The 14,460-nt window shown below is 45.1% G+C and overlaps 1 protein-coding gene across 1 annotated transcript in view; it reads right to left on the bottom strand.

Moving 5' to 3' along the window:
• Positions 1-2,394: 2,394 nt before the first annotated feature.
• ANKRD42 (ankyrin repeat domain 42) overlaps positions 2,395-14,460 on the bottom strand; it is a 96,348-nt gene continuing 84,282 nt past the window's right edge. The window contains exon 14 of the mRNA XM_062197575.1: positions 2,395-2,471. Coding sequence (XP_062053559.1) covers positions 2,459-2,471 — 13 coding nt within the window. The 3' untranslated portion in view covers positions 2,395-2,458. The remainder of the gene's footprint in view (positions 2,472-14,460) is intronic.

Here is a 14,460-nt window from a genome sequence, read left to right as displayed (position 1 = left end):
CCTCTCCTGTTAGCCTCAAGCTCTGTCAGTTGCAACCCCAGACAGCCATCCCACAAGGCTGCCATGAAACTCAAAGCAGAGGATATGAAGGAACTCATTGCCCACCATAAGAATGCCAGGTTTTCTATGTGGTCCAGGATTCAAACCCCAGCTGATCTGTTGTGCATCCCTGGACGAGTTGCCTTACTCCTCTAAATCTTTTTTTAATCTCTACCTTGTGAGAATTGGAAATAATAAATACAAAGTATCCAGCACCCAGTACATGCTCAGTAATTTAAAGCTTAAAAAAAATATCTATTTACTTGAAAGGCAGAGTTACAGAGAGAGAGAGATCTTCCATCCACTGGTTCACTCCCCAAATGGTTGCTAACAGCCAGGAGCCAAGAGCTTCTTCCAGGTCTCCCGTGTAGGTGCAGAGGCCCAAGCACTTGGGCCATCCTCTGCTGCTTTCCCTGTTGCATTAGCAGGAAGCTTGATCAGAACTGGAGCAGCCAGGACTGAAATTGGCACCCATTTGAGATACTGGTGTCTCAGGCAGCAGCTTTACCCACTAGCCACAGCACCTACCTCTAAAACTATTATTAAGTTGGTAGGAATTGTTCCATCATGAAAGGGAAGAAATAAGAGAAAAATGAGTAAATGAGGTGTTGAGGATGACAATGAGTTACAGAGAGAGAATATGAAAGCCCAAAAGGAACCCATGATCTAGAAGTGGGAAATGTGCTGCCCCTTCCCTCTCCTGCATTCACAGCAGACATTACCAATCAATCATGGTATTCTTCCCTGCTGCCCTTATGTGGAGCCTCCCAATCCTCACTGCTTTGTTCCAAGCAGCTACTAGCAATCAACAGGAGGAGCCATGAAGATGGAACCCATCTGCTACCACTGTACTTTTTTGTTTTCTTGAACAAATGAAAAAAGATGTGAGACTACATTTGTAATCCTAAAAGTACAAATAATTTAACTGTTTGTGGCCTGTCCCCAATGAAGTAGATGGTGGAAGGCATAGGGAGGATTTATCTGTACAGCATGCAGGTCCTGAGCCCCACTGCTTACTGGCTCCATGGCCTGGGATAAATTACTGCAGCCTTCTGAGCCTCACTTTTCCCATCAGTAAAACAGGGGCAATGATATCCAGCTACGGAGTTGCTGGGGAGTTCCAATGAGCCAAAGTAGATGAATGAACTCCTGAAGATAAAGTGGCTACATATAAGTTTTGGGGGAAAGAATGTTCCACCCTGTTGTAAGGGAAGGGAAGGACACAGGCCATAGTGAGGCTTTAGTGAAACTTTCCAGCTCCTCTAGAAATTGAAATCCAGAGTTGAGACCCCCAAATCCTACCTCCCAAGTAGGTTCCTGTAAGATCGGAGGCAACCAAGCTGTACAGTAAGGAGGGCTCCTCTGATCAGGTACCTTGAGGCTGCAGATGTAGGCTCTGCAAGGCAAGGAGTTATCCCTGGCCAGGAAAGGGGGGGGGGTGTTTAAGGTCAGTATCTAAGACAGTAGTGTATGGACTGCACAGCCCTGCCTGCTAAGAGAAAAGTTCAAATAAGTGGGCTGGACAGGGGCCAGCACTGTGGCAGAACAGGTAAAGCCACAGGTGATGCCAGCATCCTGTATGGGCGCTGGTTCATATCCCAGCTGTTCCAGTTCCCATCCAGCTCCCTGCTAATAATAGTAATAATAAAAGGGATCCTTTGCCATGAAAAACCAGGACCTTCTTCCCTGCTGCTCTCTTGGCCTCTGAGGCACAGATAACCCAGCTCCCTGCTAATGGGAAAGCAAAAGAAGATGGCCCAAGTACTTGGGCCCCTGCACCCACACTGGAGACCCGGATTAAGCTCCTGGCTCCTGGCTTCAGCAGGGCACAGCCCTGGCTATTGTGGCCATTTTGGGGAGTAACGGAAGTTCTCTTTCTGTGTGGGTCTCTCCTCCTCCTCTGTAACTCTGCCTTTCAAATAAATAAATAAATCTTTTAAAAAGAGCAAAGACCCTTTCTTTTCAGTGCCACTTTCCAACCTACTGCCCTTAGGGATTCCTCTCATGGGTGAAGTAAAAGATCTTGCTGGCCAGCTCTGCCTTCTGCAGTCTCACCTTCTGAATCCCTCCACCCTCAACCCTTTACTCCAGTCTTCTCTTCATTCCCAGATGAACCAGGTTCTCTCATGTAGTTCTCTGGCTTTGGCAAGTGCTGTTGCTTTCTACACACAACATATCCCACACCAGTACCTACCAAATCTATTTAACTAGATTTCTTTTAACTCATCCTTCCAAACGAAAGCCTTCCCAGGCTTCTGGCATAGGGTGGAATAAGCTTCTCTTATGCCTTACCTTGGCAGCCTGGACTTGCCTTCACCCCAACATTGATTACAATTAGCCCGATGGCACCATAAAGGCAGCACTGTGTCTTATGTCTGTATCCTCGTGACTTAGCAGTGTCTGGCATCAGAAATGATGTTCAAAAGCAAAAGCTGAAAGAATAAATGAATAATTAGTGAGAAATGCCAGGATATAACATTGCAAAGTACGTAATATTTTGTCAGGACTTTCTTTTCTTTTAATTATGCTTTCCTTTGAAATACTGTAATTGATGAATGTGTAATTCAGCATCGTTGTCAATGTTTTAGGACACTTAGGATAAATAATTTCCCCAGATTTTCAAGTGTAGGGTTTGGTGACCACTTTGAAGTCACATACGCACACACACACAAATGTGATGTTAATATAAAGCTACACAGGAGCTAACCAATTTTTTGTAACAATTTAGTGTGCATACAGTCCCACCTCCTGACAGTAGTCAACAATTACAGCTATGAAGACATGTTTCTGAATAAGTGTTAATCGTTAAATCAACAACAGGAGTTACTATGTACTTACTCCCCATGTAGGACCTCTATCCTTAATGAGTTGTACTATGAAAATTAACTGCAAATTCTCAAATAGTACTTTATACATTGTGTGGGGGGGGGTGCAAACTGTTGAAATCTTTACTCAGTATAGAGTTGGTCTTCTGCATATAAAGTTAATTAAAAATGAATCTTAATGAAGAATGGGCTGGAAGAGTGAGTAGGAGGTAGGACAGGAGTGGGAGTGGGTGGGTGGTTATGGGGGGAAGAACCACTATGTTCCTAAAGTCATACCTATGAAATTTGCATTCATTAAATAAAAGCTTTTAAAAAAGAAAAAGGAGGCCGGTACCGTGCCTCAGTAGGCTAATCCTCCGCCTTGCGGCGCCGGCACACCGGCTTCTAGTCCCAGTTGGGGCGCCGGATGTTGTCCCGGCTGCCCCTCTTCCAGGCCAGCTCTCTGCTATGGCCCGGGAGTGCAGTGGAGGATGGCCCAAGTGCTTGGGCCCTACACCTGCATGGGAGACCAGGAGAAGCACCTGGCTCCTGCCTTCGGATCAGCGCGGTGCGCCAGCCACAGCACACCGGCCACGGCAGCCATTGGAGGGTGAACCAACAGCAAAGGAAGACCCTTCTCTCTCTCTGTCCACTCTGCTTGTCAAAAAAAAAAAAAAAAAAAAAAAAAAAAAGGAAAACATGTTTCCAAACGTCAGACTGCCTGTACTTATCTTACCCCCACTCCCAAAGGAAGTCTGGCATGTTAAGAGAGCCTCATGAAGTTTTTCCCAACCTATGGCCCTTCACCTATCTAACCTAAGATAAGAAAATGGTTTCAGTGACTGCTTTCCTAGTTTGCCCAGGAATGACATTTTAAGCTGATTACACGATGTGAGTTGGGTATACTGGTGTGATTCTACATTTGCTGTGGTTTCTCTTGATAGTATTCTAAGAAGTACAAGCGAGAAATATCTTCTGAGTACTTAAAATAATATCTTTAAATGTTTTGATTTTGACAAAGGCTGAGCCTCAGACATGTGTATCTTTCTCAAAGGCCCATTGCTGTGGTGGTATCGTTTGTAAATGACATGTATTCCTGAGGCTTGACCATGTTCCTTTGTGTGAATTCCTGCATGGGGCCCTGGGAGACTCTGGGTCTGATCTCCAGTCCTGGAACATTTTGGAGATTTCAGGGTCCCACTTCCTTCTATTCTTGGGCTTTCTGTCTGATTCTCTTGTATGTTTTTTCTCGTTCCTTTGTTTCAACTTTAGGTAAGACTATTTTCTGTCTTCTCAAATTTTTGTTGAATTGCTAGAACAATCTCAAAATAAACTACTTAACCAGCTTACTCACTGGAGAAGTAACAGCTATTCAAATAACGCCACAAGAGATGCTACCAAGAATTACATTAGGGTGCAGTGGCCGCCCTGACTGGCACTTCATTCTGTGTGATGCTGGTTGGGATGATCACATAACATTTTCAGAAGCGGGATTAATACTTGGCATTTTATCCTAGTAGAAATACAGTCACAACTTTTAAAATTAAAAATATATATATAAAGCTACACAAAGCATTTCTGACAATGGGCTCCTGTGACTCCAGGATTAAACAAAAACCACCCAATCAGCTTCAGACTACGAATCAAGAATTTTCCTCCCTGTTCTTTGCACTTACTCCCCCTAGTGTCAAGAGCTCGTAAGAAAGCTAAGGAAGAAGATTAAACCCATAGGGTCCAGAGCTCTTTCTCAATACATCATTCAACTGCTTTAACAAATACCCTGAGATTCCTTCACATCACTGTTCCAAGGGAAAAGGCTGCACCGTCCCTCCTGAAGGTCCTCAGGGTACAGCTGCAATGGGGGGGTGGCCTCTGGTCTTCTCATTTCATGCGTGGTGTCCATCCCGGTTCCTCAGTGCCCTGGGCATCAGAAGAAAAAGTACTGGGGCCCTTGAGAGAGTTGGGCATTTAAAACACCTAAAGAAACTGTCTTCGCTAAAAATGACAACAGTAAGCCACCAAAGAAACTGGCAAATATCTTTGCCACAGCTGGGATGTTATCAGTTTAAGGTTGGATCAGCATTGCTGATCTCCCACCCACTAAAAGTATTTTATCTTGACTTAATTCACAGTAGAAAAATAAGTAATGCTCTCATAGGTGTGGTTGATAAAGAGTATCAGGTATGTTTAAATATGGGACTTACAAGGGCAAACAATAATAGAAAGGGGACTGGTGCTGTGCCGTAGCAGGTAAAGCTGCTGCCTGCAGTGCCAGCATTCCACATAGGTGCCAGTTCAAGATCTGACTGCTCCACTTCCAATCCAGCTCTCAGCTATGGCCTGGGAAAGCAGTGGAAGATGGCCCAGTTCCTTGGGCCCCTGCACTCACATGGGAGACCCGGAGGAAGCTCCTGGCTCCTGGCTTCGGATCAGCGGAGCTCTGGCTGTTGTGACCAATTGAGGAGTTAACCAGCAAATGGAAGACTCCCTCTCTCCCTCTCCCTCTCTCTGTAGCTTTTTTTTTTTTTTTTTTTTTTGACAGGCAGAGTGGATAGTGAGAGAGAGACAGAGAGAAAGGTCTTCCTTTTTGCCGTTGGTTCACCCTCCAATGGCCGCTGCAGCCGGCGCATTGCGCTGATCCGAAGCCAGGAGCCAGGTGCTTCTCCTGGTCTCCCATGTGGGTGCAGGGCCCAAGCACTTGGGCCATCCTCCACTGCACTCCCGGGCCATAGCAGAGAGCTGGCCTGGAAGAGGGGCAACCGGGACAGAATCCGGCGCCCCAACCAGGACTAGAAGCCGGTGTGCCGGCACCGCAAGGCGGAGGATTAGCCTGTTAAGCCACGGCACCGGCCTCTGTAGCTCTTTTAAATAAATTTAAAAAATAATAGAAGGGATCTTTCACCATGAAAACACTAGGACCGCCTTCCCTGCTGCTCCTTGGCCTCTGAGGCAGGGATGACTCAGGTGGCTGTCAGACAGTGGGCACTGTCCAGGGCCAAGCCACCCCATCGCATATTACCTGTATCAGTGAATGAAAAATAGTGATTTTTCTGGAAACAAACTCGAGCTTTTACCTATCTTGAGTCAAAAACATTTGAAATCTCCTGTGAGTGTATTATATGAAACCCAAATTCCTTGGCCTTTTTTATTCCACTTTTTCTGAGTTTTTGTCTCTAATTCCAACCAATTTCTAATTCCTATGCCTCAGTCTACTAGGTCTCTGCCAAATGATGACTAAAAGTTGAATGTTCATTCATTCACTCTACTCTTATTTGCCACTCTTCACAACAGCTAGCCTTTAACCTTGCTGGTGGGGCCGACCTTGTGGTATAGTAGGGCTAGGTGCCAGTTTGTGTCCTGGCTGCTCCATTTATAATCCAGCTCCCTGCTAATGGCCTGAGAAGGCACTAGAACGTGGTCCAAGTGTTTGTGCCCCTGCACCCGCATGGGAGACCCAGAAGAACCTCCTGGCTCCTGACTTCAGATCAGTCCAGATCCAGCTATCGAGGCCACTTGAGGAATGAACCAGCGGATGGAAGACCTTTCTCTCTGTCTCTTCCTCTCCCTATCTGTAACTCTGCCTATCAAATAAATAAAATCTTAAACACACACACACACACACACACAAACTTACCCCACTGACACTCAGCTATTTCTGTGAATGTGGATACAACTGAAAGAATGAGAACAATCGTTTCAATCCAGTTATGAAAAGGGTCTGAGATCTTACCCAACTTGCAAGCTATCAAGTCAGCCTGCCACAGTGGATGCTGGCTGAAGCCATGAGATTCCTCAGCCAGAAACAATGGATGTAATTACTCACAGTGCAACAATCAGCCTGAGCATCAGCTCATTTGCATTAGCTTCCTTTGACCCAGGGTCCTATAGAGATGGTGCAGATGGGCTCTGGTGGAGATCTGAGCACACAATGGGTTGTGTTATAGAGAGGAACCCTGACCTAGGAGAACCCAAATATTTTATAAGGGGCTGCAAGCATGAGGTACTCTGCTCCAGGGGAAGGTGCCTTGTTTCCCAAGGTTGTTCATTATACAAACTACCTGCAAGTCACACAGAAGTATAAGATGCATGGATGATGATCTCCCAATCTGAGCAAAGTCAACAGGAATTAGCACTGCTTATTGGGCACTTACAGGTGCCAGGTTCGGTGCTAACTACTATGTATGCATTTTCCTCTTTATTCCTCTCAATAAAATTATCTGAAAATAGTGACAAAGTTAAGGGAATTTGCTTATAAATTAAGAACATCGGCATACAAATAATAGCAGCAATGGAGAACCTGACATACAAGAGCATTAGGAAAGTCTCAGGAAGGAGCTGTATCTATCAGTTGAATGCCGTCTGGACTCTGCTCTCTGCTTCCTCACTGCCCTTTTCTGGCCCACTGGGTGGAATATGGTTGCCCCAACCCTAGAGCATCCCTGCTATAGTTCCAGCCAACCCTAGAGGATGATTGAGAATCACTGAATCTAACAGATATTTCCATAATTCTCTAAGAGCATGATTGGTCCAACTGTGGTCAGGTAAATAATCAGCATCTGTGTATGGGTGTTGGGGACAAACTTGACAGTGATAGAAATAGTAACAAATATATATATTCATGTATAAAGAGGCCCACTTTTTAAATAATCCTAACTTAGTTTAGGGTAAGCAAAAATATTGTGGTCTCACTGGTCAGTATCTTTCACTAGCCTGTGAACTTCTCCAGTTCATATTTAACAATATTATAATCATATGCATACATGACTTATAATGTCCCAACCTAATAAGATTTTTCAACTTTATAATGGTGCAGAAGTGTACTCATACAGCCATTCTGTTTTTCACTCTCAGTATAGTGCTCAATAAATCATATGAGATATTCAGCACTTCATTATGAGTTCTGTATTAGCTGATTTTGCCTGACTGAATTTACAGTAGGGTTATAACTCGATAAAGCCACCATAAATTGAAAATATTTTAAGTCAAAAGTGCACTTTAGCTTAGCCTCATCTACCTTAAGTGCTCTCAAAACGCAGACATTGGCCTACAGTCGGGCAATATCACCTAACACAAAAGCTAATTTATAATAAAGTGTTGAATATTTCAAGGAAATTCTTGAATACTGTACTGAAATTGAAAAACAGAATGGTTACATGTGCACTCATCATTAACATGCACAGCTGATAGCACACTGGGTCAGAGGAACGTGTAAAACATTAGCAGACGTAGGAGGTCCATTCCCTTGAGTGTCACCAGTTCATGGGCCTCAAGTGGGAGCTGTTCAGAGAAAAGCTTTATTTACTTGCAACTGGTAAAGGACACCATGGAAAGGTATAATTCTCTAAAGCAAGGGAGGGGTACCTTTTTTTTTTTGCCAAGGGCCATTTGGATAGTTATAACATAATTTGTGGCCTGTACAGAATTATTAACTTAAAAAATTAGCCTGCTATAGATTTATTGAATTTGGAGTCCCGCCTGCGGTTAGCTTGGCAGAGCCAGACCACCCTGCTAAAGAAACTGACTCCCTGGGAAGCTGTTTGCCAGTTCTCGTAACCAGAGTTAAGGGAGCACCAGGAAGCAGTAAAAAGAGTTCAGCAGGGCCCTTGTTGCTCAGGCACCATGTCTTTACGCATTGCATGTTTACAGTTCCCATTCTGAATGTTTTCTCGGAGCTTCCCTTGTCCTTGGTACTGTGCCCCCCCCCCCGGGGGGGGTACAATGTTGGAAGATAAGCTTTCCTGCAGCATCCTCTGAAAAACAGGCTCAAGCCTATATAAACTATTTCAGATTCTCTATCGCTGCTCTCATGCCCCCCTCTTGTCCAATTCTCTCCCCTTGGTTACAGACGCACTGAGCTGAAATCAGCCAGTGGATGATGGAGATGCTTTAGCAACAGGGTTATCAGTTTCTAAGTGCAAGTTGCAGCTCCTTGCCACTACCAGCATCACAAAGGTTGTCACACCACATGCGGCTAGAACAGGGAAAAGTCAAAATTTGTAATTCACAAAATATAATCTCTACTTAATGCATAGGCCTCTCATACCATTGTAAATTCATGAAATTGTTACTCACGTCCACATCAAATGCATTTTATATTTTGATTTTACGATGGGCTTATTGGAATAGAACCCTAAGTTGAGAAGCATTATCCCAGTATGAATTTTCCTGTCCCTAATATATTGTTTTAAAAAATATTTTTAAAAGATTTTATTTTAAAGAATTACAGAGAGAGGTAGAGACAGAGAGAGAGGTCTTCCATCCACTGGTTCACTCCCCAGGTGGCCACAACAGCTGGAACTGCACCAATCCGAAGCCAGGAGCCAGGAGTTTCTTCCAGGTCTCCCACGCGGGTGCAGAGGCCCAAGGACTTGGGCCATTCTCTACTGCTATCCCAGGCCATAGCAGAGAGCTGAATCGGAAGAGGAGCAGCCAGGACTGTTGGACCCTCGCCAGTGAGGGTCCAACGTAGTCATGACACGGTCACTGTTCATCGGTTCTCGAGGAACTTTCACCCTTTCTCGGTTCTCAAGGAACTTTTACTTGTGGGGAAGAGAAGGAAAGTGGGGAGAGGAGAAAAGAGGGGCCGCGGCGGCACCGGCCCGCCTACATCCCAATGTCCCTTTATGCCGATATCGTCCAATCAGATGAAAGGGCGCGTATAGTCTCAGGTCGAAAGTTCATCTATTTCACCTGGTTCTTCCTAGTTGTTTATGCAGAGTCATTCTGTTTCATCTGTTTCACCTGGTTGTTTTCGTAGGCCTTGTGGTCCACCGATTGCTGCAAGCTATGCAGATGAGGAGGTTCTCACAGGTGGCCAGCCTACGGTTCCCCACAGCTCCCCCTTTTTTGTTATTTATGGCATGGAGTTGTGCCTGTCTTAGGTTCCCAGCGACACACCACCTGCTTCTTAGGTTGCTAGGGGCACTCGCCAGTGATTACCCGTCTTTGGCTACCGCTTCATCATGCTAAGCCATATCTGTTGCTGAGGGTCAGAGCAATACATGGCAAGCATAGCCTGTGGGACCACTACAGATATTTATGATTTTTGTATGAGAAGTGTAAGGAAATTTGAAATTCAAGTCCTCAGGACAACAAGCAAGACCTCAAGTAACAATGTTACTGCCATTTACAAAGGAAAAAACTGATACAAAAACATTCTTATTTACATTACACAAAGCTTAGGTGTTAGCCTTGAACGTAACTTTCAAAATACCTTCAAATATATCCAACTCAGGTCACTTTGCTGATTTGCTGCAGTACAAATCACGTGCAGCGTTTTTCCTTAAAACAATTCTTCAAACAATACTGCAAGTACATCACTAAACACCATGAACTCGAGTTTTGCCACACTTTTTCCTATTCAAAAAACTTATAGTATATAGAGCTATAGCCAATGCATTGCAGTTAGCTACCACATATTCTCCTATTCCCCCTTTTTGTTTATTAAAGTTTAAGTACAGGTAAGTCCGTTCAATTATTGCCTGCCATTGGGGATTGTTAACGTGCTTTATGCCGAAGTCTTTTAAGAATGTAGCAAAACAGGCCGAAGTGTACGCCGGCTCGTTATCTGTTTTGATAATTTTGGGCACCCCCAAGCGGCAAAGAACTGTAGACAGTGTTGAATAACCTGTTGAGTTCCTTCTTTGTTTAGAGCCGTGGTTGACAATTCCAGAGAACATGTCCACCGACACGTGCAAACAGCTCTGGCGTCTTGCATCTGCGTGATTTTAAGGCATTCAACCTTCTGTAAGATTGCAGCTGTACGAGGTGAGGCGAGCTGTGAATCGCCTTCCAAAATGTTAAACAATGGGCGCATTTCATTAGTGGTTAGTTTACAATAAAGCCGTATCCAGTTCCTAAGTCCTGCGGTGGATATGACAAAATCTAAAGGAGCCACAGTAGTTGGTGTTAACCTTAGTCCTAGGTACTGGACCACGGTGCCCTTTTGAATCTTTTCTGGTGCAATTTGTAACCCCGCCGTCTGCAAGCATGAGGTTAGCATGGTAAACGCTCTTTCTAGGGTGTCTTCTCTCGCAGCTGCCAACAACAGGTCTGCAAATGAAGTTGCTCTAAGACATCCTTCTCCCATAAAGTTACAGGGATAGCACACACGGAAGGTTGTACTTTGCCTGTGGTGCCTTCTTGATCTTTCCAATCTAGCACTTGCGCTTTGGGATTGGGCAACAGCGGTGCCTAATCCTACCAAGGCATTATCTCCTTCCTGGAGGGGCCATGAAGGAGGCCAGTCTTGTTTGGAGATAATACTAACATCTGCGCCCCTATCTAACAGCCCCTTGATTGCCTTTCCTTTCGATAAGGGTCCATAGTCAAGTCATAGTGAGGGCTGTAAAATGCTTTCCTTGATTACCTCTAGTATCCTTTACAGGACTTATTATTAGCAGCTGAGCAATGGGCTGCAATGGCAACAGCTGCACTACCGCCTTCGTAGATTGGAACATTACTTTGAGCTGTGAACAAGGCAACCGAATAAGCCCCGTTAATGAATTTGTAGCCCTTCCTATAGTAACTCCTACACTGTGGATATCATCCGTGGGCTCCCGAGGTTCCACATCTATTGCCTGGATTCCCATTAGAGGTGTTAATACTAAATAGTTGGTGGCTCGCAGCTCTATGCGGTAAATGCTTGCTGGTCCTTTTGAGACGGTCCTACTCCTCCCATGGTTTGTCCTTTCACCCATTGAGTTTTCGGGCCCCTGGGTGTGGGGGCCCACCACTCTTTTTGGAATGTACTATTCTGGCCATTTAATCTGGTGAGCGATAGAAGCCGATTGCCTGCTTTATTCTTGCTTGGAATAGCACTCATTTGCCCAATGGTTGCCTTTACTGCATCAAGGACACAGTCCTGGTTGGCGTCCCGATTGTCTGTTCTGTACATTCCCTTTTCATGTGATCTTTTCCACACTTAAAACATTTTTGCCCTAGCCCGTTATCACGTATAATTTTGGCCTTGGCAACTGCTGCGTGCTCTCCCGAGGCTACTTCATCCATGACATCCCTACAGATTTTTAGAAAGGTGGGAATGTCCTTGTGCTGCCAGGGTCTTAAGAGCCTCACGGCAGGTTTTGTTTGCTTGTTCATAGGTTAACCTTCGGACTAAAGGCATAGCCTCATCCATGGTCTCAAAGATATTGCCAGCAGCCTCCATTAATCTGTCTCCCCTTTCCTTGGAATGACCTTCCACGCCCTTCGAGCTAGTTCTCTCACTTGCATCAAAACCTCATTAGGGCATCTAGCCTGAGCCTGTCCATCATTATCCTCGTTCCAGGCTGGCTGACCGTTCCTAGCATTATCATGGGCCTGAGCCCTCGCGAGCTCTCTGTAAGCCGCGGACCAGAGGAGGAAGTCTCCCCCACCAAGCACTGCCTTGGAGCCAGTTTGCAGCAACACGGGGGAACTCCTCTTATGGGCAAATGTGCCGAATAGGGGGGGGTGCAGAAGGAAGGGGTCTCTCATCCTCCCTATCTCTGTCCCGACCCAACTTGGTCCTCTGTCTCCGTCCTTTTCGTCTCCGTCTAGGCTCCCAGATTGAGATTCTCTCTGCGTTTCCTCTAGTAAATCAGTTCCTTCATCTAGGAGGGTTGCTATTTCCTCCGAGTCATTACGGAGAGCTTGGTCGATCAGTTACCATAGCCTAAGGACTTCAGGTGATTTCTCTGCTGTCCTTAATTGCCTTCCAACCCTACGCCATTGTTCCTGTTCTAACTCACCCCTTTACAGCGGCCGCTTTCACGGGTGTCCCCGCTTTTTTTTTTTTCCTTTTCTTAAAAGACAACTTGGTTGTCGAGGGATCCCTTTTTTCCGCGGTACCAACCCTAGACTTTACCACCTAGACTCCCGTGTTTTCCACACGTTCTAATTTTTTTCCCGGTACCAACCCTAGACTTTACCGCCTAGATTCCCGTGTTTTCCACACGTTCTAATTTTTTTCCCGGTACCAACCCTAGAATTCACCGCCTAGATTCCCGTGTTTTCCACACGTTCTAATTTTTTTCCCGGTACCAACCCTAGACTTTACCGCCTAGATTCCCATGTTTTCCACACGTTCTAATTTTTTTCCCGGTACCAACCCTAGACTTCATCGCCTAGATTCCCGTATTTTCCACACGTTCTAATTTTCCCGGTACCAACCCTAGACTTTACCGCCTAGATTCCCGTGTTTTCCACACGTTCTAATTTTTTTCCCGGTACCAACCCTAGACTTTACCGCCTAGACTCCTGTGTTTTCCACACGTTCTAATTTTTTCTTTCCTGCTTCCAGTGACCGGTCCGACTATCCGAGTCACGTGCACCATTTGTCGGACCCTCGTCGGCGAGGGTCCAACGCAGTCATGACACGGTCACTGTTCATCGGTTCTCGAGGAACTTTTACTTGTGGGGAGAGAAGGAAAGTGAGGAGAGGAGAAAAGAAGAGGGGCCGCGGCGGCGCCGGCCCGCCTACATCCCAATGTCCCTTTATGCTGATATCATCCAATCAGATGAAAGGGCGCGTATAGTCTCAGGTCAAAAGTTCATCTGTTTCACCTGGTTCTTCCTAGTTGTTTATACAGAGTCCATTCTGCTTCATCTGTTTCACCTGGCTGTTTTCGTAGGCCTTGTGGTCCACCGATTGCTGCAAGCTATGCAGATGAGGAGGTTCTCACAGGTGGCCAGCCTGCGGTTCCCCACAAGGACTAGAACCGGCGCCCATATGGGCTGCTGGCACTTCAGGCCAGGGCTTTAACCCTCTGCGCCACAGCGCTGGCCCTGTAAAAAAATATTTTAACAATTGCATCAAATTGCAATGTGGAGCATTTCTGTGACTCATTGAATCACTTCTTTAAGATTTATCTATCCATTTGAAAATCTGAGTTAAAAAGAGAGAGAGATTTTATCTCCTGGCTGGTTCACTCCTCAGATGGCTGCAATGGCCAGGGCTGGGACAGACTGAAACCAGGAGCCAGGAGCTTCTTCCGGGTCTCCCATGTGAGTACTGGGGTCCAAACACTTGGGTCATCCTCCACTGCTTTCCCAGGTGCATTAACAGGAAGCTGGATCAGCTTCCTGGAGCAGCTGGGACTCGAATCAATGCCCATATGGGATGCCGGTGCTACAGACAACAGCTTAACCCACCGTGCGACAACACTGGTCCCTTGAATCACTTCTGAATATTTGCAATATTTTCAAACATCACAAAGGAAGCCATCATTGTAAAATATCTTGGCAACAGATGTGATTCTTTTCTTAGGCTAGGTTCTTAGAAGTGAAACTAGCTATTCACTTTTTAGTTTCATATATATTATTGAATTGTTTTCCTAGTATGTTGTAATAATTTACACTTCTACCAGCAATGTTATACACCTAATTGCATATTTGCTAGCATTAAGAATTATGTTTTAAAAAATCTTTGTAAGTAAAAATGGGATAGTCTTATGTTTTGCTTTTTATTTTCTCCTGATGAGATTAAACTTTCAAATTTTTTTCTGGTCCCAATTTTAAAAATAGCTGTTTCTGTTTCATCCCCATGAATTATGTTTTAAAACCCTTGCTGGAAGGAATAAAGTTCGTTCTCCTTTTAAATGTGCCTCAGTGCTTAGAACGACACTTATTATTTAGCTGA

The sequence above is a fragment of the Lepus europaeus genome, chromosome 7 (assembly GCF_033115175.1).
Source record: "Lepus europaeus isolate LE1 chromosome 7, mLepTim1.pri, whole genome shotgun sequence".
Lineage (NCBI taxonomy): Eukaryota > Metazoa > Chordata > Mammalia > Lagomorpha > Leporidae > Lepus > Lepus europaeus.
Note: the sequence above shows the minus strand (reverse complement) of the source record. Positions and strands in the feature narration are given on the sequence as shown.